At 39.3% G+C, this 27866-nt stretch overlaps 1 protein-coding gene across 3 annotated transcripts in view; it reads right to left on the bottom strand.

Moving 5' to 3' along the window:
* PLPP1 (phospholipid phosphatase 1) overlaps positions 1-27866 on the bottom strand; it is a 107860-nt gene that overhangs the window by 21723 nt on the left and 58271 nt on the right. For 2 of the 3 annotated variants that reach the window (XM_043887290.1, XM_043887289.1), the window contains one exon: positions 16340-16620. In XM_043887290.1, the coding sequence (XP_043743225.1) occupies positions 16340-16620 (281 nt within the window). Of the gene's footprint in view, positions 1-16339; positions 16621-21375; positions 21528-27866 lie in introns of all 3 variants that reach the window. The other variant, XM_043887292.1, reaches the window with a different exon arrangement.

Below are 27866 nucleotides of genomic sequence, written 5' to 3'. Positions count from 1 at the left end.
GGAATGGGTGAATTTAACTCAGATGACTATTATATCTACTACTGTGGGCAAGAATCCCTTAGAAGAAATGGAGTAGCCATCATAGTCAACAAGAGTCCGAAATGCAGCACTTGGGTGCAATCTCAAAAACAACAGAATGATCTCTATTCATTTCCAAGGCAAACCATTCAATATCACGGTAATCCAAGTCTATGCCCTGACCAGTAATGCTGAAGAAGCTTAAGTTGAACGGTTCTATGAAGACCTTTAAGGTGTTCTAGAATTAACACCCCAGAAAGATGTCCTTTCAATATAGGGGACTGGAATGCAAAAGTACGAAGTCAAGAAACTCCTTGAGTAACAGGCAAATTTGGCCTTGGAGTACAAAATGAAGCAGGGCAAAGAATAATAGAGTTCTGCCAAGAGGATACACTGGTCATAGCAAACACCCTCTTCCAACAACATAAGAGAAGACTCTACACATGGACATCACCAGATGGTCAACACCAAAATCAGGCTGATTATATTCTTTGCAGCCAAAGATGGAGAAGCTCTATACAGTCAGCAAAAACAAGACCGGGAGCTGACTGTGGCTCAAATCATGAACTCCTTATTGCCAAATCCAGACTTAAATTGAAGAAAGTAGGGAAAACAACTAGACCATTCAGGTATGACCTAAATCAAAAATCCTAATGATTATACAGTGAAAGTGAGAAACAGATCTAAGGGACTAGATCTGATAGACAGAGTGCCTGATGAACTATGGATGGAGGTTTGTGACACTGTACAGGAGACAGGGAGCAAGACCATCCCCAAGAAAAAGAAATGCAAAAAAGCAAAATGGCTGTCTGAGGAGGCCTTACAAATAGCTGTGAAAAGAAGAGAAGCAAAAAGCAAAGGAGAAAAGGAAAGATCCACCCATTTGAATGCAGAGTTCCAAAGAATAGCGAGGAGAGATAAGAAAGCCTTCCTCAGTGATCAGTGCAAAGAAATAGAGGAAAACAATAGAATGGGAAAGACTAGAGATCTCTTCAAGAAAATCAGAGATACCAAGGGAACATTTCATGCAAAGATGGGCTCAAAAAAGGACAGAAATGGCATGGACCTAACAGAAGCAGAAGATAGTATGAAGAGGTGGTAAGAATACACAGAAGAACTGTACAAAAAAGATCTTCACAACCCAGATAATCACAATGGTGTGATCACTCACCTAGAGCCAGACATCCTGGAATGTGAAGTCAAGTGGGCCTTAGGAAGCATCACTATGAACAAAGCTAGTGGAGGTGATGGAATTCCAATGGAGCTATTTCAAATCATAAAAGATGATGCTGTGAAAGTGCTGCATTCAATATGCCAGCAAATTTGGAAAACTCAGCAGTGGCCACAAGACTGGAAAAGGTCAGTTTTCATTCCAATCCCTAAGAAAGGCAATGCCAAAGAATGCTCAATCTACTACACAATTGCACTCATCTCACAAGCTAGTAAAGTAATGCTCAAAATTCTCCAAGCCAGGCTGCAGCAATACGTGAACCATGAACTTCCAGATGCTCAAGCTGGTTTTATAACAGGCAGAGGAACCAGAGATCAAATTGCCAACATCTGTTAGGTCATAGAAAAAGCGAGAGTTCCAGAAAAACATCTATTTCTGCTTTATTGACTATGCCAAAGCCTCTGACTGGATGGGTCAGAATAAACTGTAGAATTTTCTGAAAGAGTTGGGAATACCAGACCACCTGACCTGCCTCCTGAGAAATCTGTATGCAGGTCAGGAAGCAACAGTTAGAACTGGACAGGGAACAACAGACTGATTCCAAATAGGAAAAGGAGTATGTCAAGGCTGTATATTGTCACCCTGCTTATTTAACTTATATGCAGAGTAAATTATGAGAAATGCAGGGCTGGATGAAGCATAAGCTGGAATCAAGATTGCCCGGAGAAATATCAATAACCTCAGATATGCAGATGATACCACCCTTATGGCAGAAAATGAAGAAGAACTAAAGAGCCTCGATGAAAGTGAAAGAGGAGAGTGGAAAAGTTTGCTTAAAGCTCAACATTCAGAAAACAAAGATCATGCATCCAGTCCTATCAATTCATGGCAAACAGACGGGGAACAGTGGAAACAGTGACTGATTTTATTTTGGGGGGCCCCAAAATCACTGCAGATTGTGACTGCAGCCATGAAATTAAAAGACGCTTACTCCTTGGAAGGAAAGTTATGACCAACCTAGACAGCATATTAAAAAGCAGAGACATTACTTTGCCAACAAAATCCGTCTAGTCAAGGCTATGGTTTTTCCAGTAGTCGTGTATGGATGTGAGAGTTAGGACTAAAAGAAAGCTAAGCACCAAAGAATTGATGCTTTTGAACTATGGTGTTGGAGAAGACTCTTGAGAGTCCCTTGGACTGCAGGGAGATCCAGCCAGTCCATCCTAAAGGAGATCAGTCCTGAATGTTCATTGGAAGGACTGATGTTGAAGCTGAAACTCCAATACTCTGGCCACCTGATGTGAAGAACTGACTCATTTGAAAAGACCCTGATGCTGGGAAAGATTGAGGGCAGGAGGAAAAGGGGACGACAGAGGATGAGATGGTTGGATGGCATCACCAACTGGATGGACATGAGTTTGAGTAAACTCCGGGAGTTGGTGATGGACAGGGAGGTCTGGCGTGCTGCAGTCCAAGGGGTTGCAAAGAGTCGGACACGACTGAGCAATTGAACTGAACTGCCAACCCCCTTTTTAAAAACACATTTAACAAGGATACCACCTGCTTAAAGCGAAAAGATCTCAGAGTAAAACAGAAGGAAGAGACAGTTCTAAATCACTTTCAAAGTTGTTTATCTTTTTTAAGAGGCAGGATTGATACCTAGAGGCAAGATTTCAAGTTTAAGCCCTCTCCCAAAAAGACAACACCAAGGCCAAGAAAGTCTATTAGTACCTACCTAGTATGCTCCACTTTCAACCCTAACACAGACCATGAAGTCACCACTAACTCTTGGTCACCAGGGCCAAGAAGGACAAGGCTCGGAACATCAATAAAACTAGGTCTGCACCAATGCAAAACTTGAGATACGAGCTGAAGCAGACACTTTCAGCGGTAAGAGAAGTGGCAAAGGCCCACAGAGGTATAAAATTGTTAGAGCCCTAAAGGAAGCTGGCCAGAGAGGTCACTCTTGGTCCTTTTAGATTAGACCTGATGATATCAGTAGAGCTCATGCTACAGGACTAGCAGAGTTCCACTTACAGAAACCTTTCTACATGATGCACAAAAGCAGAAAAGTCACATTTCCTTTAGTATTTTTAAGTCCTTCTGCTGTTAAGAGAAAAGAAAATTATATCAGTTCCTATAATGCCCATTTTAGTGTATATTTAGATTAAAATTAAGTGGAGGAATGCTAAATATTTTTTACAAGTATAAAAACAGAATTACTCTCCTGTTTCAAATCCTTCATGAGCACAAATTACTGAATACAGAATAACAGACCCTTCATAAGCCCCACCAGTCTCTCATCTGCTACCAAAGTACTTAAAATTCCCAATGCACACCATGTTTCATGCTCTCTCTGCCTACTCATCCCTCTGCCTGGAACAGGCTTCCCACTTTTCTTTAGTAATTATTATATAAGAGACACTTATTTCCTCCAAGAAACCTTTCTTAAACAGCTAGTCTATAGTTATTGCCCTTTCTTTCACTACAAAGGAGCGACCAACAACACTCAATGAATAAATCTGTCTTAGCACCAACCTTCTTAGAGTAAAATCACCTATAACTATACTTTCTTCCTCTAATATAGCAGATGGGTAGAGGTGGAATAAGACTTTTTAAATAGAAATTTTGGTATTTTTTATTACATAGGATATATTCATGATAAAACTTCAGAACGTACAGCTAAACAAAAAAAAAATATTGGCAAACTCCCATCCTCCCTGGCTGAGATCACATCTTAATTCATCTTGTATCTCTAACACCCAACAGCAATATCAAGCACAGAGTGAGTTCTTAATTTATTTTTTTTAAGCTAAAGTAGAACTTAATTTCTTGAATAATCATTTTGATTTTAGTTATCCCAGAAAATATTAAATTCACACACTTCGTATTTTAAGGACTTCCCTGGTGACTCAGACAATAAAGAGTCTGCCTACAATGTGGGAGACCTGGGTTCAAGCCCTGGGTCAGGAAGATCTCCTGGAGAAGGAAATGGCAACCCCCTCCAGTATTCTTGCTTGGAAAATCTCATGGGCGGAGGAGCCTGGTAGGCTACAGTCCATGGGGTCGCAGAGAGTCAGATATGACTGAGCGACTTCACTTTCACTTTCTTTCACATTTTAAACATTACATACAAATCCACCTCTTCTGCCCATCACCCCCCAACCCATCATGCACCAAGAATAAGGTATCACTTTAGTGGCTCCATAAGAAGTACACTTTAACTATCTTGTGCTTTGACAGTTGTAAAATGCATAAAAATAAAACTAAGGAAAGTAAGTTATCTTTGCATGATAATTTTATCATGTAATTAAAAACTATGCTTAGCATTTGGGCTTCCCTGGTGGCACAGAAGTAAAGAATCTGCCTGGCAATGCAGGAGATGCCAAAGACTCAGGTTAGATCCCTGGATTAGAAAGATCCCCTGGAGAAGGATGTGGAAACCTGCTCCAGTATTCTTGCCTGGAAAAGTCCATGGAAGAGGAGCCTGGAGTGCTACAGTCATGGAATTCCAAAGAGTTGGACATGACTGAGCGCACATGTGTGTGCACACACACAGCTTAGTCTATGCCAATAAACTGTAGCAAGCCACATGAGATAAATTATGATTTTAACAGCATGCCCTCTGCTGTGTTTTCCCTTACAGTGATTAGGATTCTGATGTTCTCATCAATGTGCAGGAGAATCTGGAGTTTCAATGTCAAAGTGTTACAAGCTTAAACATGCAGTACCTAATGCATGTTTCCCAACACATCTGGCAAACATTTTAACAATGCATGTAAAATGTCCAGAAACCTTTTTTAAATTCTGATCAAAGGCAATCAGATTAGTGGAGCAAGTGATACTCACAGTGATGAAGTGACAGGTATATTCTGTTGTAAATTAAAAAAAAATAAATTTAAGTTTTTTAAAAGCATTCTCAAAGCAAATGTAAGTGGCCAAAGCCCAAAGCAAAACAACAAGGGGTGACAAATAAGGGAAAAGGTTTTAGGTATTGTCCGAATACTACTTTACATTACCTATATGAAGGCTTTTCTCAGTTTTTAAAAGACTCATTTCTATCCTTCAATAAAACAAAATCTTGAAAATTTCCCAACTTCTTCATAAATTTCCAAACTACCTGAAAAGCCAAACACTGCAGCTGCAATAGATTACATAAAAGAAAAAGAAAAAATTTAGCCAATCCTGTGATCTTTCTCTCCTAAGAAAAATGTGTTAAGCTCATTTATTATATAAATGAATAGTAATAATATTATTAGATGTTATCTAGTGTCTTTCCAAATTTCACTCTCCCAAAGGAGAAGAATTAAAAATCCCACAGCAACACAACCATTTCTGTCCACTTACTCAACAGAGAATGGCATCACAAGGAAGTGAAGATCCAGGCACCCAATGGTCATTTATACTGACTAGTAACCTCTTAGGAAATTAGCTGGTCCAGGTGCGATGAGTGCCATTTTGATACAACAGTCACAAGACAGAGCAAGGCTTGCTCCTAAAACTAATGTATGGAGCATTACTTGGTGATCTTGCTCAAAATGGAGAATTTACGGGTAGGGCCAATGGTGGGATGCAAGATTCTGTTGTCTAACAAGCTCCCAGGTGATACCCAGTCTGCTAGTCAGAGCAGAGAACCAAACTATGAATGGCAAAGGGAGAGAAATGAGAAGAAAAGTAATTCTGACCTTGAGTAGGAATACACTTGGGCTTCCCTGGTGGCGCAGATGGTAGAGAATCTATCTGCAATGCAGAAGATCCAAGTTCGACCTCTGGGTTGGGAAGATCCCCTGGAGAGGGGAACGGTTACCCACTCCAGTATTCTTGCCTGGAAAATTCCATGGACAGAGAATCCCATGGACAGAGGAGACTGGCGGGCTATAGACCATGGAGTTGCAAACAGTGGGACACAAGTGAGCAACTAACATTTTCACTTTTTTTAGGAATACACTTAGGATTAAGTCAACAGTGTAGGCACTTTATGAAGATAGCCACGTCCAAGAGAATGCTGATGCTTTTCGTGTTTTCCATCTTCTCATTACAAAAATTACTTAAAATAGAAAAATACTGTGTTTTATTTAAAAAATCATCACTCTAACGCAGATTTCAATTCTTTGAATACGTAGCTAAAAAAAAACCATACATTAGGCTTATCTTGCTCTTCACAAACTCAACTACCTTCCTACCTCTCAATAAAAATATTTATTTGCTATTAGACAAAAATATCCAAGGGTATCGTTCACATTTATTTTGAATGAAAACTTACACTTGATCACTTGATCCATGGGGTTTATCATTATATTTTAATCCGGAGAAACATCTCACTAATATATTTATGAAACTGTTTTTCACATTTCAAATGGGGCAATGTGGCATTCAAGGGTTCTAAGGAAAAGGTATACAGCATCAACACAATGTAATCAGTTGATGATATGTTGATATGATTTAGTAGCCTTTTAACATTTAAGATAAAGCACTGGTTGATTTATTAAAACCCAAGAATATCTTTCATCTTAACATATCCACTGCAAGACCTACATTCTAATTCAAAAACTGAGAAGAAAATCCAAGGGATAATTCAAAAAACACAAAAAGCTGATGTATTTGTTAATACTAATCCTTTAAACAATCATTTAAAAGAGGGGAGGGGAATACAGTGAAATGTCAACTGAAGAGTATTAGTTTGGTGTGTGGTGGGCAAAGGATTTTTAATTGTTTTTAAAATAAATTATGGTACACAAATATTTATCAAAACGTACTGGCAGATGTCACAGGAAGTGAAGAAAGGCTCTTATCTTTGCAAACTTACACCTTATCCAAAACAGATTCATACCTAGACTCAACTCATTCTGCCTCTCAGGAAAAAGAATCGAGCACCAAGTTAAATCTAAGGCGGGGGAGAATTTTTTGCTTTTATTGCCAAATTAAAACAAAGTTATATGGAATGTGCGAATGCAACACAGGCTAAATCAGAAGTTTGCATGAAATGTATTAAGTTATTTAATTAGGTATCAGTTATTAGGGATCATTTTCATTTTCTAGAAAAGTTTCCTTAGTTTTAAATGCCCAAGATCTCCTTTATAAAGTACCAAACAAAACCCAAAAAATGAAACAGGTTATACCGAAAGTCTAATAAAACATGGCTTGCACACTCTTAAGCTGCCAGCCTTTAATCATGCTGCTCCCTGGGCCTGAGACATACTCCATCCCAATTCTGCACATTCAAACCTTACTCATCCTCCAAAATGCCTCCCCTAGAAGAAGTATAACCCTCCTCTGATTTCATATAGCATTTTATTTTCACTCCTTTAAGGCATGAAGCACTTTCTATCACCCACAAAATCTCCAAACAAGTCTCAGCTCCTACGTAGTAGGCACCATAAAAGCAAGAGGCACACCTTATTAGTAGCTCCTACACTAACTAGGACTTAAGAGGAATAAGTATTAGTTGAATTTAGTAACTTCCTGTAATACACTGAAGCAGTGGTTCACAGATCAGCAGCCAAGGCACCATCTGGGAACATTTTTTAAGAAATGCCAATTCCTGGGCCCCACCCCAGACCCAATGAATGAATCAGAAACTCTGAGGGTGAGGCCGAGCAATCTGTATTTTAACAAACTGTCCACATGATTCCAATGTGGTTAATATGTGAGAAACACGGGGGCAAAAAGAGTCAGGGTGGTATGGGGGTGAAAAAGCGGTTACAGCTACAACCTAGACTATTAGGCACTGCTGTTCAGAACAGAGGATGGAAAGAGATGCTGATCTTGAAGTCATCCCATATTAAATGCTAAGGCCCTTAGAGTGAAAGGTCTTTTAAAATCATTCTTTCTTTCATTCTATATATTGATATTCCCATACAGATATGACTAAAAACAAGACTGTCTTGTTTACTGATACACACATGCATAAACACCACAGATCAGCCTGAATGAATCATTTTGAAGGCATACATTTTAGGCCGACCCAGTGATGTTTACAATTAGGCTACACAGAAGCAGCCATTCTCTCAAAATATAAGGCAGGTTTTACCAGGTACTTAGTACCACAGCCAGTCAGTCTAGTTATAATGGTTTTTCACTATTATAGAAGGCACACCCTCCAACTTCAGCTTTATTTACCTGCATGTGGGCTGCATTAAAAAAAAAAAAGGAAATGTATTTCTCCCACTTGACCAAATATATTCCAATTAAATATCTAAGCAATAAAAGCCACCATAATTTAAACAGAAATAACTTTGTATTGGATATTTGATTCATACAGTCAGAGATTAAACACTTAGAACTGATCAGGAACACTGAGCTTATGCTTAAATAAATACACTTTAAATAAAAGCCAGAAAAAGGAAAGTTGAATCTCTCAGAGAAGCCAATAGTTTCTCTACTGTATTATCATAAATAGGCCTGCTCACCGTGCACATCTTAAATTCACTCTACCTAATAGGGTAAATATCAGCTCTCACAACCTGAGATAGCAGAGGTCATGCAAAGTCATCTTCCCATATACAAGTGATATAAAGCAGTAGTTCTCAAAGCCCGGTCCCAAGATCAACAGAAGCAGCAGCAGCTGGGAACCTCCTAGACATACAAATTCTCAGACCCTATCCCAACCTTCTGAATACATCTTAACTTGGAAGATGAAGCCCTAGAAATCTGTGTTTTTAAACAAACTTTACAGGTGATTCTAATGAACCACTAATATGAGGCGCCCATTGATTCTCTAAAGAGAATTTTGACCTGTGAGGGGAGCTACCAGTTTAAACTACCTGGGTTCATTAGGAATTTGTTTCAAAAACTGAGAGTAATGTTATTCTAACATAAGCAATGGAAATTAAATGTCCTACTGTTCCAAGCATTAAGTCCCTTTTATTTCATAGTAAACTCACAGGTACTGATTTTAAACAGTGAATAGGACTCTGGCTATTACAACTAATAAGTATTCTATTATAGTCCATTATGTTATCACTTTTATGTTTAGGACCCGATGGCCACTGCAAATGAAGCCTAGTAAAAATCCTGTGACGTCAATGATATCAGCGAGCACAAGAACATACACATGAGCAGAAAGGGAGGAGGGAAAAAGAGAAAAAGAAATAAGAGAACAAATGGGGGAAAAAATCAAGACCAAAAACCAAAATTGCAAGAGGATACTCTCATCCTAAGATATAATTCTGACTCACTTATAGTCAACAAAAATGACTCATTTCGGGTGCCTATGTTCCCTTTTCTCCGTCAAACATTATAATTTTATAATTAAAAACCTACATGGGGCAGGCTGTGGTGATAAATAAAAGAGCAGACTATACCATAATCTTAATAAACATATAGGCAATTCTAGACTTAAATGTTTTTCCATTCTTGGCATTCTGACTTTAAAATTCAAGAGAAACAGAATAGGAAAGTCTGTATCTAACCAAACTATGCTCCACAACAAAACAGCAATGCAAGCCACAGTTATGTTCCAATGTTATACAGCTCTGAAACTATCAACCACCAATTCATTCTGGAAACACTGATGGAAATCACATTTTTCTCATAAGATATAGTCTTCTTAAAATTTCATCTATGTCTGGTTTTCCCTTATCCTTGTTTCAGAAGCTCAAAACTTACCAAAAGAAGTTCTTCACTGAAAACTATAGATAATAATTATGTGTAATATACATAGCTTTGCAATTTGAGTTATCCAGATATTTATATTGCTTTATAAGATGGTTTTCCTGACTCTTACATAACTGCATGTGGGTTGATGTAGAAATGTTAAGTGATGATGGGTGAAAAACCCAAGTGTACTTAAGTCAAAAGTTCAATCAGAGTAACAGTTCATGTTGGCCAATTTGGGTACACTAGAAAGAGACAGAGAGTATGACACATAGGGGCTGAAAAATGTAGTTCTTTTTATACCATTTAAACTAAATTATATTATTTCTAATTTTGCCCAAATGGTTTGCATAAGATAGAAAAATTTCTCAGTAAGATAGGTCATAATCAAAGTTTGAGCTAAGATTTATGTACCTAAACCTGGAAAACAATATATGTGTGAAGAATTTGTGTCCTTTGAGAATCATTTATAGGCTTCCCTGGTGGTCCACTGATTAAGAATCTGCCTTGCAATGCAGTGAACACCAGTTCAGTACCTGGTTCAGGAAGATCACACGTGCTACTGGGCAATTAAGCCCATGCCACAACTACTGAGCCTGTGCTCTGGACCTGTGAGCCACAACAACTGAGCCCGCATGCTGTGACTACTGAAGCGCCTTAGGGTCTGTGCTCCACAACAAGAGAAGCTACTGCAACGAAAACCCCACGTACCACAACTAAAGAGTAGCTCCTGCTCTCCACAACTAAAGAAAGCCCGAAAAAAGCAATGAAGACTCAGCACAGCCAAACATAAATTAAAGAATAATTTACAAAAACATTTTCTGGAGATCAAACCAGTCAATCCTAAAGAAAATCAACCCTGAATATTCACTGGAAGGACTGATGATGCAGCTGAAGCTCCAAAACTTCGGCCACCTGATGCAAAGAGCCGACTCATTGGAAAAGACCCTGATGCTGGGAAAGATTGAGCACAGGAGGAGAAGGGGATGATAGAGGATAAGATGGTTGGATGGCATCACTGACTCAATGGACATGAATTTGAGCAAACTCTGGGAGACAGTGGAGGACAGAGGAGCCTGGCGTGCTGCAGTCCAAGGAGTCACATGGACACGACTTGGCAACTGACTAACAACAGTAATAATCAAAAAGCAGGGATTTTTCACATTGGATTATAAAGTATAAACTAGTTCTGACTTACATACTTTAAATACTCAGCAAACACACTTTAAATTCAAGGATTCAAATGAACTAAATGTTTTATTTATGGAAACTACATACTATCCAAACAATAAACAATATAGCCAGGAGACTGGCTATATATTATTATCAGACAAAACAGACTTAAAGCAAAGGATATTTCTAGAAACAAAGAGAGTTCATATGGAAAAGGGTACATACCACATGAAAAAGACAGAAATGTTATACATTGAACAAGAGAATCACAAAATATATGAAACAAAAGCTAACAAAAATGAAAGAACACAAACAATCAACAATTATAGTTAGAAATTTCAAATTCCTAAGAATAACTGACAAAACATCTCCACAGAAAATTCATATAGACATAGATCAAAAAATCAATTACAGAAAGATATGCAAAGAGCTGACTCATTTGAAAAGACCCTGATGTTGGGAAAGAATGAGGGCAGGTGGAGATGGTTGGACGGTATCACTGACTCAGTGGACATGAGTTTGAGTAAACCCTGGGAGTTTGTGATGGACAGGGAGGCCTGGCGTGCTGCACTCCATGGGGTCACAAAAAGTTGAACACGACTGAGTGACTGAACTGAACTGAAATAACCCACTGATTAAAGAGGAAAACACAAAAGAAATTAGAAAATAATTTTAGTTAAACAAAAATGAAGTTACAATATATAATAATATGTGACATAGCTAATGGTCTAGGTTTTTACCTTAATGAAACTACAAAAAAAAAGAAGAGGAAATAAAACTGAAAGCAAGCAAAAGAATAGCAGAAATAGATGAAATCGAATACAGAAAAACAATAAAGTCAATGACACCAAAAGAAACCAATAAAACTAATAAAAGGATTAATAAAACTGATAAAACTTCTGGCCAGACCACTCAAGGAAAAAAGAGATTAAGACAAAAATTATCAATGACAGGAATGTAAGAAGGGTTAGCTCTACATTTCTTACAAACAATAAAACGACAATAAGGAAAGAGAAACTGAACAACTTGATGTCAACAAACTTGATAATTTAGATAAAATTTACACATGTCTTAAAAGACAAATGATGAAAGTTCACCTAAGAAAGAGATAACTTGAATAATCCTCATCTACTTTAAAAAATAAAGCCATAGTTTACAATATTCCTACAAAGAAAATTTCAAGTCTAAGTGTATTTACTGATGAATTCTACCTAACATTTAATACCAAACGTTGATACTAAATCTAGCCAAAAACTTCACAAGAAAACTATAGACAAGTAACATTCATGAATACAGAAGTAAAAATCACTAACATAACATTAGCAAATTGAGCCCAGTTAATACAAAAAGTATAATATACCATCACCAAGTGAAGTTTATCCCAGGAATGAAAAGTTGCTTTAATATTCCAAGATTAAAGGGATACACTATTTTAAGAGAAAAAAGAAAAGCAGTATGACCTCAACAGCCAAAGAAAAAGCATCTGACAAAACACATTTATGACAAAAATCTAATAAAGCGCATCTACCAAAAACATATTGGTACTATATTTAATGGTGAAAGACAGTGCTTTCTACCCAAGGTCAGGAACAAGACAAGCATATCTGCTCTCACCACTTCTTTCAACATTGTATTAGCAGTCTTAGCCAGTATAATACAGTAAAGAAAAGAAATAAAAGGCAATAAAGAAAAGGAAAAAAAGAAAAACAACACTGTTTATTCACAGACAATACTGACAGGAACACAGAAAATCTTGAGGAACCTACATAAGAAGTTACATTAGCAAGTTTAAAGGACAAAAGGCCAGATAAAACCATATAAAAAACTTTTTGTTTATTTTTAAACACAACTAGAAATCAATTTAAATATTTTTTTAAAAACTTTTCATAATGGCATCAAGAAATCTTAAAAATTATTGACACATTTATGCAAAATGTGTGCAAGACATGGACACCAAAATCTAAAAACTACTGCTAAGAGAAACAAAAGAACATCAAAAAAATGGAAAGATAATATCATATTCATGAATTAGAGGACTTAATATCAAAATGGCAATTCTTTACAAACTGAACAAATTAGAAGTAACCTCTACCAAAATAAAGGCTTCCCTCATAGCTCAGTCAGTAAAGAATTTGCCTGCAGTTCAGGAGACCCGGGTTTGATTCCTGGGTTGGAAAGATCCCCTGCAGAAGGAAATGGCAACCCACTCCAGTAATCTTGCTTGGAGAATCCCATGGACAGAGAAGTCTGGCAGGCTACGTCCATGGTGTCACAAGAGTCAGACACGACTTAGCGACTAAAGCACTACCATCAAAATAAGCTTCCTCTTCTCCAACCAAGCCACTTTTCCCCTTCCAACCCAACTCCTTCTCTGTGTATTCTGGAATTCTATGGTTGTATGTGATATGTGTGTGGGGGGGGGGGGGTTCCCCGTTGGCTCAGTGGTAAAGAATCTGCCTGTAATGCAGGAGATGCAGGTTTGATCCCTAAGTCAGGAAGACTCCTTGGAGGAGGGCATGGCAACCCACTTGCCAGGACAGTTAAAGTCCTCTGTATTTCCCTGTGTCTTCAAACTCTTCACTGAAGCTCACTACATTTGCTACTGCTACTACTAAGTCACTTCAGTCGTGTCCGACTCTGTGCGACCCCATCCCTGGGATTCTCCAGGCAAGACACTGGAGTGGGTTGCCATTTCCTTCTCCAATTCATAAAAGTGAAAAGTGAAAGTGAAGTCGCTCAGTCATGTCCGACTCTTGGCGACCCCATGGACTGCAGTCTACCAGACTCCTCCGTCCAAGGGATTTTCCAGGCAAGAGTACTGGAGTGGGGTGCCATTGCCTTCTGCATCTACTAGTCATTAAAGAGCCTTTCCCTAAGACAGTACTTGGCTCTACATCACTATCAAAGCAGAGAATGAGATATCCACATCCTATACCTTAAGAGTCCACTGTTGGTCTTGATTATCTTCATCTTTCTTTACAGCCATTGCTGGACCAGTCTTTCCCTCTTACAAAAAAAAAAGGTTTCCTACCTAAGCTCAAATCAAAATACCACCTTCCACTATCTACTTCTCAACCAGTTTCCACTTAAATCACTTTCCCCACTTTATTAAGACATTATACCCATATCAGTCCTCGTATCATCACCTCAGAGCCTGTCATTCAACAACCTGTTTATTCTTTGGCCTTGTTAACAACAGGGAGGTTCTCTTCCATTGTCAGTTCAGTTCAGTAGCTCAGTCGTGTCTGACTCTTTGTGACTCCATGGACTGCAGCATGCCAGGCTTCCCTATCCATCACCAACTCCCAGAGCTTGCTCAAACTCATGTCCATTGAGTTGGTGATGCCATCCAACTATCTCATCCTCTGTCGTCCCCTTCTCCTCCCACCTTCAATCTTTCCCAGCATCAGGGTCTTTTCAAATGAGTCAGCTCTTTGCATCAGGTGGCCAAAGTACTGGAGTTTCAGCTTCAGCATCAGTCCTTCCAATGAATATTCAGGACTGATTTCCTTTAGGATGGACTGGTTGGATCTCCTTGCAGTCCAAGGGACTCTCAAGAGTCTTCTCCAACACCACAGTTCAAAAGTATCAATTCTTCTGCGCTCAGCTTTCTTTATAGTCCAACTCTCACATTCACACATGATTACTGGAAAAACCATAGCTTTGACTATATGGACCTTTGTTAGCAAAGTAATGTCTTTGCTTTTTAATATGCTGTCTAGGTTGCTCATAGCTTTCTTCCAAGGAGCAAGTGTGTTTTAATTTCATGGTTTCTACTGTCAATATTTGTTTAATGTAAATCTTTTCTGCTAGACTAAGCTCCATGAAGATAGAAATCAGAGCTATCTTCTTCACTGCTGAATTTCAAGCACACAGCATAATGCATACTCTTAAACAAAGTGTTTTTTCATCTCCATTAAATGCAAATATTGAGGACCACTAGCAGGCCTGTTTTGGAGAAGGAAATGGCAACCCACTCCAGTATTCTTGCCTGGAGAAACCCAGGGACAGAGGAGCCTGGTGGGCTGCTGTCCATAGGGTCGCACAGAGTCAGACAAGACTGAAGCGACTTGGCATGCATGCATGCATTGGAGAAGGGAATGGCAGGCCACTCCAGTATTCTTGCCTGGAGACACCCAGGGACAGAAGAGCCTGGTGGGCTGCCGTCTATGGGGTCGCACAGAGTCGGACACGACTGAAGCGACTTAGCAACAGCAGCAGCAGGCCTGTTTGACTTACAAAAGAACTAAGAAGGACAATGATGTGTCTGGGAATCATATATAAAAAAGCAATCAGAGGATGTTTTTCTGAGAGAAAGTATTTGTTGGATGAATAAATAAAGGAAAATGGTAATAGCTATCCTAAAATACAAGAAGATCAAACACAGAATAAGTAAGCCTGACAATTCTGAGATTTGGGATGAGGAATTGGCTCTGCTACTAATTAGTGGCTTTTCTGTCTTTTTAAAAGAATTTTATTATTGGAGTATAATTGCTTTGCAATGTTGTGTTAGTTTCTCCTATACAACAAAGTAAATCAGCTATATGGATACGTATATCCCCTCCCTCTTGAGCTTCCCTCCCAATTATTTTCCCTCTAAATATAAATTATTTTCCCTCTAGTTAACAATTTTACACATAGTAGTGTATTTACGTTAGTGTGGCTTTATTCAATGTTACTGGGCCTTTGTCTGCTCATCCATAAATTAAAGGCATTAGCCCTTTTGGGTTCCAACTATTCTCTTTCATTCATGTCTAATAGTGCTCCCAATGTAGAAAGTAGCCCAAGTGTGCAATAAGAAAGCAATCTGAGGTCCCAGATCTATCAATATATGGTTGAAATTAACTTAAAAAAAAAACATACTCTAAGAATACCAAGAGATCTAGCAGAGCTCCAGGAACTAGATCAAAAATAAGCAAACTGTATAACCCATAGGGCAGCCACTATCTACGTAGTAAAGTTTCATTGGAACACAGCTACACTCATTTGTTCAAGGACTGTCTGTGATTGTTTTTTTCTGCTACAAAGGCAGAGATGAACAGTAGCCAACACATGGCCCACAAAGCCTAAAATATTTATTATCTGGCATCTTAAAAAAAAGTTTGCTGATCCTGGACTGTGTGATCTAAAGGGTTCATTTTACATTATTATACACTGAAGATGAAAAGAATTGCTTTAAAATGCTCTTAAACAGAGTACTGGGATAAAACAGGAAAAAAAAGTAAGTAGAGAAAATAGATCAAACATGATTTCAATTCACCTCCCAGTGATTATACTAGCTTCTCTCTCTTTAAGCTACTGGATAGCTCATCTTCCAATCACTGAAACCTTGTATTTCAAGAATGCACAAGATAAAACAAGCATTAAAAAGTTAACACGCACCTGCCCTCCTTCACTTTTTGTGCATTCCCTCGACATATGTAGTTTTCAATGTAACCATCACTGCAGTTGATTTTTGACCAGTCTGGGTCACAAACATCCAAGAAGTGAGGCCGCAGTCTGCCTATCGAATACTTGGCAATATCAGTCAGGGACTGACTAGCAGCTGCACCAAATAAAAATGTTCCAATGGCTTTGTAAATAGTGGCTATGTAGTTATTCCTGATAAAGGAATTCGAGTGCAAGAGGTTAAAGTAAACAGACAGGGTTTCTCCAACAATCATCTGAAAAAAAAAAACAGAAAAATAATGTTAAAGCAGTATCCAGACACGTCAAACAAGGAAAAGAACATAGAAGAAAATGGTAAATCATAATAAAATGTTTGTTTTAAAAATACCTCCCTCTCTTTTTTCCTTTTCAAATGGAGAACAACTTAGGATTCCTAATTCTAGACCACAAAAAAAGGTGTCATCAAAGCCTAAATAATTCCAAAGTCTAACTTGAAACAATAAGGCCTTACTTCTTGTATTCAAATAAACTGAGCTTTAATAAGTAGACAATGATGTACCACGGAGTATAAAAACAATGGCTTTTCAAAGAATACAAACTTTCCAATTAGAATATCCCTTATATAAGCACTTTGATCTCAGAGTCTGCATTTGCATCAGATATTACTTTGAACCAAAAATATTCATCATGTTAAAAAAAGGTAAAAGATTTTAAGAGAAAAAGCTAACCTAATAAAAGCGGGGATCTAACACTGAGGTTAAAGGGTGCAGAGGGCAGAGACCAGCTGACAAGGTCTCCCAGTCCTGCCTCTCCAGGAAGCCTTTAGGGCTGGCTTCCTTAACAAGTCTCATCAGAAGACCAAATACACACTTGATGTTCTCCTTCTCCAAGAAAACATTTCAAGTGACTCGTTCCTCTTTTTCACTGACTTTTGTAAAATGGGAGTCATAGCCTTCTCAGATACTAGTAGTGTGTGTGTAAGTGCACACCAGTATAATGGGTTTAAAGGCATAAAAAGGTTTTCAAGTACTTTACAAATTCACAGACCAATATCCTAAGAAATCTGAAAAAATACTGAATGGCAACATTATAAAAAATAATAAGCCGCACTCTAGCTACCTGAGACCAAAATAAACACTTAAACAAAAAATTCTGCTGCTAATTTATGTTGGGCATGGATATAAATCACAAAGTTTCACTTAAAGAGTTTCACTGCTTCATCTTCAATTTAAATAAACGATTTTACAAAGCATTCAAACATTTCCATTTAGCGACTATTCATTGTCTTTGGAGGTGAGATAAATGGTTGTCTCCTGAAAGGGATTTCAAGAACCTGATATCAAAAATTCTTTCTTCATCTGGCTTAATGGCTCCTAGAATTCCATAATTACAATGTTGTAACTCTGACAACTAGACTATGAACTCTACAAAACCAAGATGAATTTTTAGTTGAACAGAAAGCTACCACCACCACAGAGGCCTAAAACAGAGCTGGTGGTCAATAAATTTCAATTCAAGGTGCTACCTCTTGGGTAAAAAGTAAACATCCTTAAATACATTAAACCCCATAGGAATATATCCCTCGTTATAATCCTTAATGTGGATGACTTAATCAAGCCTTTGCTGAGCACAGGTCTCACAGGAGAGGAAAACCACATTCACTTCTGGGGATACCATACCTCCACAAGTGTGCTTAGGGTACTCCCTGGTGACTGTCCTAGAGGCCTTGAATTAAAATATATTACATCTCCTCAGGCCATTAAGGTGTTCCAGCAACTGCTTTGATAGATAAACAGCAAGAAAAGATATCGCTAATGTTTTGTTATGGAGATGACCTTTGATAATTTGAAATATATACCAAGTATATTAGTCAACCACAATTTGAGCAGTGAAACTTCCAACTTCCCAGCTGTCAGTTCTTCTTGTGTAAGCACTCAACTACTTTCTAAAAACAAATATTAATCTTTGTGAGTCTTCCTAGTCATAATAATCACTGTCTAGGGCCACCTAGACTCTGGTTCTTGCCACTGATGACTGAAAATCAGTTCACTAGTAACATTCAGCATACTGGGCACAAATTAAAAGTTGACCTACAGATGTAGAATATGCTGAAATTTAACCCTTAATTCTGGGAAAGGATGCAGAGGGACTCTAAATCTAACAAATGCTAGATCAGAGTACATAATTTTTTTAAATTATGTATGCCATCTGTAATGAGAGAAACAGATAACAGAGACGTTCTAAATCAAACGCAGGGAGACGTCTGTGCCTTCCATTGACACGTGACAGCATATTTTCATTTCATTTTAAAACCTTATCTTGCCCTTTGAGTCATTTAGGCCAACTCAGCCTCTGGTGAAGTTCACACTTAAACTAACTGCTCTAATCATAAAGCTGGGATTGCTTGTCAAACATTATTTAATCAGATTAAGGATAAATTATTAAAGTACTAAAGATGATTTTGGGGGTGTAAAACAAAATACTTTTGAAGATCAAAGCTAGTAGCTATCTAAATCAGAAGGATTTAATCATTTAAAACCTATGTATCAGAGTATTTTCTCACCATCTTTATATCTCCATCAACCAAGATCATCTTATATGTCTCTACACTGTCACTATAGTTATGTGTCTTCCACTCAGGACTCACCTTCCTGAAGGAATAGTCTAAAATCACTCACTGCCATACTTCCACTCCTTTCTAAATATCTCTAAACCCTTTATTCTACTGAATAGCTCTCCAAAAAGTCAAAATGGTCTCATCAGATCAAAGAGATTTTTATCAACCCAAATCTTAACTTCCCAGTAGTATATGACATCACTGACCATTTTGTCCTTATTGAACTTCTCCCTTGGCTTCTGTGATACTATATTAATTCTGATTCTTTACCAGGGTCCCTCAATCACTCATATATTTGTGGATCACTTGCAAGTCACATCAAAGGCCTGGTATGAAGTCCCAATCATAGTCCTGATTTTTTTAAAGAAATGATTTACTTTCTAGAAAACAAAACTAAACATAAACAAGTCTAACCATGTGCTGCCTGAAAGAAGTTGAGTTAGTGGATAATCTGAAATTATCTTAAATTAGTACATAAAGCCACTGCCAGCATGTGTCTCTGTTGATATAGTTGATGTGGAAAAAGCCCTTGTACAGCACTTTTACACAGTCTGCTCTTTTTACACTCAACTGAGGCTTTCCTTATAGCTCAGTCAGTAAAGACTCTGCCTGCAGTGCAGGAGACCCGGGTTTGATCCCTGGGTTGGGAAGATCCACTGGAGAAGGAAATGGCAACCCATTCCAGTATTCTTGCCTAGAGAATCCCATGGACAGAGGAGCCTGGCAGGCTACAGTCCATGGGGTTTCAAGCCTCAGACACAACACAGCAGCTAAACCACCACCACACTCAACTCACTTGCTGTTTTGTAAATACAGAGATAACCTTTTCACAGGTGATGGTGAAATAATCGAAACTTGCAAGTTAATAAAACATACACAACAAGTCTTTGCTAACTGCGTGTCTATGGGCCCTGCGCTTGCTAGGCAGGCCACACAGCACCCTGTCCACTGGCAGGCCTCTGGTCTGTAGCAGTTTCTGTAGTTTTGCTCGTGCGGCATCCTTCTTACTGAGACACAAACAAAAGTAGAACTGAAAGACAAGTACATTTGTAGCAGCATTTGAGTACTTAAATCTTGTCTATAATCAGCTATTATTTGCAGAAAAGTCCTGCTAAAATTTTTATATGTAAAGAGCTATTAATCTCTCAGAAATATATACTTAAAAAAGAGTCTACTTGTACTTCCTCTTTAATAGAAGGATCATAGGCTTGCTTTCTTTTCATAGTAAAAACTTAGTGTAAAGATCTGTCTAGATTAAATGGGCCACTGATTTCTTAAAACTTCATACTGTAGGAGAAGTTTTGTATATTGTATATTGTATATTCATATATTGCAGGAGAGTCACCAACGTTACTACATAATCTCTCCAGTTTCATTCCAGCACCTAGGACAAGGTAGCGTCCATGGCAATGGCAAGGATAACAAGATGAACAAGGCACCATTTCTGCCTTCAGAAGCTCACAGTGCTGTGAAACAATTATTTGTATAGCAGAGATTTTCTTTGATTAATTATACACCACAAATTAGGAATTAACTTTTAGTGCTAATAAGGAGCTGTAATCATTTTGCAATCAGACACTAAATTTCTAAATCAAGAAGTTTTGCTTTGTTTTTTAATAAACTTCAGAACAGACAAGATGTATCTTTTTGGCTATTTATCTTTTTGGCCTATCTCCTGGATGAGACCATATTTTCTGCTTTTAGCATAAATCTTATTTCTAAAGTTACAAGATACGGAGCATAAAATTAAAGTCATAGAATCTCTGAGTCAAGAGATAATAAAAATCATCTAGTCAAATCACTTGAAATCTTCTCCTCAACCAGAGCACATTCTCTAGACATTCTCACCTGAAATCCTAGAAAACAGTAATTATTAGTTTTAATACCAGTAAAAATGCTTTCATATTCACTGTTAATTATCTATAGAACTTGGGCTTTTCTCCCCTATTTCTGCCATTATCTAAAAATTCTTTAAACTAAATATGGGTTAAATGAAGGCTTTTAACACCTGTTAGTAATTTTTCTTTTCTAGAACTCAGTAACTAGAGTCAGTTCATAAACAGTCTCAATAAATCATAAAATAATATCCTAAGTATAAAGTATGCTAAAAATACATTGATACAGTATGCATCTATTGTATTATTACTGAAACAATAGCAAATTAGAGCTAAAAAAAATCACAGTGACTTGGAAAAGATTAGCATAAAACCACACGTATTTAGTACAGTTCTTCTAATTATACACTGTTACTCTTTTAGCCCCACTGAAAATAGCTGAGATTATTTTGATCAAATAACATAAAAAGTTAAAACACATGTTTTAGAGGGTTATACATTCAATCATTAACAGGATAACACAAAATTAAAGCCAACTGCCCAAAAGTGATAAACTTGGAAAAGTGGATTTAACTTACAACGATAATACTGAATGGAATGATTATTCCACCTAATAACGGATAAGGTATGGTGTCTTCTTTGTAAGGGTACTTGATGGACTCATCATTACAGAATAATCCTCGTTGGAAGGGGGTATGCCTTGAAGTAAGAATTGCAAAAGGCAATCCAGCTAGCAAAAGGAATAAATGAAAATATCATTAAAAAGGAATATCAAAACTAATCAATGGCAATAATTATCCCAGAGATCATCTTTTAAAATATGTTTGCCATGAAAACAGTAAGAGCACATGGAAAAAGAAAATGTAGCGACATATGCAACAGAAGTTAGAAAAATTACAGCTTAGGGTAAAGATTTTTTTGTCTACAAAAACAATGCCTTCAAGTCCTCTATTAACCAGTTTAACCAAGAAAAACGTCTTCTCTTTGTTTCTACCCAAATACACTAACCTGATTTTAGAGGAAGAGAAATCTCTTCTCATGCTCTTGTTGTCATTTAATCATAGGGTTTTCAACACTATTTTCAAACCCCTTTGTCAGGATCTTTACTTCCAAAAAGAAAACAGCATTCTGCATTTTATCTTGATATTACTTGATATTACTACCATATCACAGGTCATGGTCACTGGCTATTATCAGAGTATCTAAAGATTATCAGAGTATCAGTTATCAGAGTATCTAAAGATTATCCACTCATTTCTGTACTGTCTACTGACAAGTTTAGAACTGCTATGAAAAGGAGTGCAAGCTTAAACCAAGTTTCTAAAGAAAAGATGGACAGTGAAGTCAAGCACAAAAGCACCTAAAAGAGCTCTCTCTTTTGTCATCATCAAGATCATGCCTCACACTCATCTCCTAAGATGTCTAAACTTTTACCTAAATGTGAACTTTAAGAATTCAGTCCTCCTTTATTTCATCACTGCATCCAGCATCCTGATTAAAACTGCAGCATACTGACTAGGACTGCTTTCTAAGAGAGCTTAGCAGAAACCCTCAGCATGAGTTCTGCTTCAGGACTTTCCCAAGGATGGACCCATTCACCCAGCAGTAATACCATAACCATTTAGCTAGCATACTCACTGTATATTCAAGTGTTCTTTCCATGAAGCAGCACGTCTTGACAACCACTTACAGTTCTCAACAACTCTGCTAAGCCCTAAAGAGTCAAAGACAACCAAGCTTCTGACACTCTGCCTCATGCATAGACTACAAGTATCAAATGAACTGCCTGATGCATCGACTACAAATATCAAATGTGCTCAATCTTCAAGGGTCAATGAAAAGGGGAAGCCTGTTCCTTGTTCTTTTATTTTTCTATTTTTCATTAAACTCTGAATATATGAACCAAAGTTTCTTTGTGTTAACCAATGTGTCATGCTATTACCCCACTAGAAGTCTTTATGATGTGAGAAGTGACCAAGAAGGCAGAGTAGGAAGACCATGAGCTTGTGAGCTCCTTCTGCAGGCACAAAAAAATTATGATTATTTACAGAGCAACTACCCATAAGAGTGAACTGCAAATTAGTAGGAAAGATCTTTTACAGCTAAAGATATAAAGAAGAAATCACAACAAGATAAGCAGAAAGGGTGAAGTATGATCATCACCCATATTTCCAGGGTATACAACCCACAAATGGGAGAATAAATTACAACTGCAGAAGTCCTCCCCAAGGACCAAAGTGTCCTAGCTCTACATCAGGCCCCTCAACTCAGGGGTCTGCACATAAAGAACTCCCCTCCCACCGCCTAGACTGTTTACCTCTGAAAGCCAGTAGGGCTTCCTTTTTGGAGAATCAGAGAGTTGTGGGAAATAAGAGACTTAAGTCTTAAGAGAGCACACACAAAATCTTATATGTTCTAAGACCCAGGGCAGAAGCAGTAATTTAAATGGAACTTGTGTAGGACCTATGAGAGAGTCATTTCCTAGGCAGGTTGATAAAAAGTCTAGGGGTCCCCAAGGAGAGAGAGGTCTGGAACACTCAAGGAGGAAGAAGGGACAAACTTTTCACTTTTCGTGGACTTAGCAACAAACTTTCATCTTGGGGGCTCGTCCGGGATTCTTCAGGACAAGGTAAGGATGCTTGGAGCTCTAGTTCTTTGTTCTCCTAGCGGACACGTTTTCTGCTGTACTTTACGATGTGCTTGCGTGAATGAATGAAACACCCTGCGTGAAGCAAGTGAGGAGCCCTGCTCTGCGGTTCCGCGGTGACCTCATATGGTTTATGGAAGAAACCTGTTGGGGGTTTATACCAACCTGCCAATGCCAAGAGACACCAAATGTCTCCTTCGGAACCGACCAGAAATGGGCAAAGCGTGTGGACCTAACTCTCCTTTCTTGGTCAACTTTTCGGTCTCTTTGGCCATTTCATAACTCCTTGGAAATTAGAAGTACTAAACTAATCTGTCGGATCACAGACTTTCAAGGGACTTGTGATCTGTGCTGCCACTGTGTACTGTGACTTAGGTCCCAAACTTGGATTGGTAGTCAGGAAGTACCTAGCCTCATTAGGAATCGAAAAGTACGGAAGTTAGATGGAGCTCTAGCTACAAGAGCATCTCTGAGGTTAAAGGTTACTCAGATTGGAACTACAATGGGTTTTTTTCTCCTTTGGTAACACTGGCTCTTAGTGGACCAGAGGAGACTCTTATACTGGTGTGGTGACGCTTAGGAGGCTCTTACACTGGTATGGTGATGCTTGGAAGAAACATCTCAGTTTCATGTTCCTATCTGTCTTATTGTGGTCAGGAATATACTCAAGGTCATGCACAGGCACTCAGGTGACGAATGTTTCCCCCAGTGGTTTAGCCTGGGAGGCATTCCGGAAGGTTACTCTGATTACACCCCGGGTGGCATCAGAGGCAAGCAAGGTCTTAATGGTGAGGAGCTAGACGTCAGTCAGGGATGCCGTCAGACCTACCCCTGGTTCATCTCCACCCCGTCTCGATGGTAGGACCGGGAGGGACGAGTAGGTCGCCTGCGTTGGTAAGGGACAGACTAAGTCTGACCAGAAAGGAAAGTTTTGGTGTAAAGCCTGTCTACACCCCCATCCAGAGCAGGAAGGGATGCCTCCGGTAGAAAGATGGCGCTGGTCGCTTTTTTTCTCTCTTACAGATGGGAGCTAACAATTCCAGCCTCACTCCTTTGAACTGTATCCTGAAAAACTGGGATAGATTTGATCCCCAGGGCTTAAAGAAGACACACCTCATGTTTCTTTTTTTTTGTTTGTTTCTTTTTTTTTCTTTTTTTTTTTTCTTAAGCACAGGGAAGGGGGAACACCTCATGTTTCTATGTGATACTGCATGCCCATGGTATCCATTGGAGGATGGCAAACGGTGGCCGCTTGGAGGGTCTTTTAAGTATAATACTGTTTTACAATTAGACCGGTTCTGTAGAAAACAAGGGAAATGGGTAGAAGTAGCGTATGTGTTGCCCTTTTTCTCTCTGCGAAATATGCCAGACTTATGTCCTAAGGGCATAGATTTGGGTGTGACTCCTTCAGTTCCCTCCTGTCCTCCTACTTTGCTAGATGAGATGGAGGACAGGAGACAAAGAGATAAAGAAAAGCAGGTTTCTCCAATCTATCCCTGGGATCATATGTGCAGAGCAGTCAGAGAGACTGAGGGAACAGCCACACAAGCTGTTGCCTCTTCATGAAGCACCCACTGGGAGAAATAATCAGTCTATGAGAGTTAATAGCCTTTTTCTTATCAAGAAATAAAAAGAATCAAGGGGGATCTGGGAGACTCTTTAGAGGACCCAGAAAAAATATATTAGAGCTTTTAAAGGTGTTACTCTGCTTTATGACCTTACTTGGAAGGATGTGATGTATATCTTGGGACAAACACTGACTCCCGACTCAAAAAGTGGAGATTTGGGAAAAGCAGTTGCCTAAAGGAGATCAGTCCTGGGTGTTCATTGGAAGGACTGATGCTGAAGCTGAAACTCCAGTACTTTGGCCACCTCTCCAAGTCTGCAAATACCTCTGACAACAATCGCATGTGATGCCTCTTCTTAAACTGATGACTTCTAATAACCCTAAAATGAACTCGTGCAACACTTTGTACTTTAGCTATGGACATAATGTGACTTTTCATTTTGATTTTAACGTGGTTTAATGACTGACTATTTTGCCTTACATTTCTAACTGTATAACAGGGTTTTCTAACCATCTAAAAGCTTTTAATTTACAAATGGTTGTCCAAGCTCCTACGAGTGCACACAACCTCCTCCAACTATTATGTGGGGCCCCTGGATCAGAGACCCTCAATATGAGGGTTAGGAGAATATGCTGCCTCAACAATTTAGGGACTACGCCCCTAAACAGCATGAAGTAGTTATGGGATGAAAACAACACCTTTCCCTTGGCAACATAATTCTCCTAAAAGAAAAGGGGAGAAATCAGAGAGTCATTTCCTAGGCAGGTTGGTAAGAAGTCTAGGGGTCCCCAAGGAGAGAGGTCTGGAATACTCAAGGAGGAAGAAAGGACAAACTTTTTACTTTTTTTCCTCTACATTCCTTAGGGTTATATAACAATAATATATCCTGCCTGAGGACAGTCTCTGGATTAAACCCTCTGGCTAATTCTGTTATCTTAAAACATAAATTATGGGAGTAGGTCTGGTCTTTACAAGGATGCATCCTGCCTGAGGACAGTCTCTGGATTAAACCTTCTGGCTAATTCTGTTATCTTAAAATGTAAATTATGGGAGTAGGTCTAGTGAGGCCTTTACAACCTCCAGACATTCTTTGGATTCATTGGAGAGTATATAACTCCACTGCTAACACTAGCAAACTGGTACTCTTTCTACCCCCTTCTGATGTCTGTGTCAGAAGCTTTCTCTATCCCTTTTATACTTTAATAAATTCTACTACACAAAAGCTCTGAGCGATCAAGCCTCGTCTCTGGCCCCGGATTGAATTCTTCTCCTCTGGAGGCCAAGAATTCCAGTGTCTTTTCCTGGATTCAGCAACAAACTTTCACCTACTTGCTCATCCTGGAGAGCCTCCCAGAGAGGCAGAAGGCAACTGAAACTCACTCTGAGAACAAAGATGCTGGCAGCAGCCATTCTGGGAAACTCATTCCACCACCAAGACACAGGTGTTGTTAAGTGTCACTTTAGAATCCTCCCTCTAACCAATCAGTGAGAGACCAGGCCAGGCCTACCAAACAACACCAGCACTGGGATGCACCAGGCCAGGCAGCTAGGTGGGCAGGATCACCAGCAGGCTGACGCTATAGAGAACTCCCTGGGCCCCCAGCCAATTCAGGACATGACTGCACCCACTACAGGACCCAGGACCCAGCCCCATCTACAAGTGGGCTACCACAGCACTGGGACCACCGGAAACCACACACACACACCACACACACACACACACACAGCTGGTCGTCTGACCCAGCCCCATCCACCAGTGCGCCAGCACTAGCCCCAGTCCTGGCCTCAAACACCAGGTGTCAGGCACCAGCCCCAAGATCTGCTAGGCCCCAACTCCATCCACCTGTGGCAGATACCACCCTTGGGACACCCAAAGCCCTGCAGTCACAAACCTGGGCCCAGGAACTGCCCACAGAAGGGCCAATGCTAGCTGCAGAAACTTCAGGCCCCACAGCAAAAGACTCCAGGACCTCATTCTGCCCATCAGTGGGCCAGCACCAGCCCCATGTCCTTTTGGGCCCCCACACCAGCCACCAAGCCCCAGGACCACCACAACCCCCCACAGCAAGTTGTGCAAAGACCTGGCCCACCCACCAGTAGTCTGGCACCACCCTGGACACCAAGGGCCCTGGTCCGCCCAACAGGAGGCCAACTCCAGCTCTAGGACATCTTAAGCCTCTGAGCAAGCCATGTCAGGATCCAGCTCCAACCACCTGCAGGCCATTAGCAACACTGGAAGTCACACAGCCAGCCAAGCCATAACCCATCCCAACCCAACACCCAACCTCACCCACCAGCAGCTGGTACGGTCTGGCAATCAATGGGACCAGGCCAACCACGCACACCAGTAAGACAGCCACAGCTGTCAGCCAGGCACAAGAAACAGACCTATGCAGCCCACACAGAGGGTACCCATTAAACATACAGCTCTGGTGATCAGAGGGGAGTATGCTGCTGGGCCACATAGGGTACTTCCTACACAAAGCCACTTCTCCAAGATCAGGAAATGTAACCAACCTACCAAATACACAAAAATATAAAACAGTGAATTAGGTGAATTGAGGTGACAGAGAAATACATTCCAAATAAAGAAATAAGATAAAACCCTAGAAAAAGAACTAAATGAAGATAAGCAATCTACCCCCCGCCCCCCCCAAAAAAAGAGTTTAAGGTAATGATCATAAAGATGCTTGAAGTACTTGGGAGAAGAATGGAAGAACAGAATGAGAAGTTAGAAGTTTTTTACAGAGCTGGAAATATAAGAACCAAACAGAGCTGAAAAATATAATAACTGAAATAAAAAAATACTCTAGAAGTAATCAACTGTAGATTAGATGATACAGAGGAACTGGCA

This window comes from Cervus elaphus, chromosome 25, assembly GCF_910594005.1.
Source record: "Cervus elaphus chromosome 25, mCerEla1.1, whole genome shotgun sequence".
NCBI lineage: Eukaryota > Metazoa > Chordata > Mammalia > Artiodactyla > Cervidae > Cervus > Cervus elaphus.
Note: the sequence above shows the minus strand (reverse complement) of the source record. Positions and strands in the feature narration are given on the sequence as shown.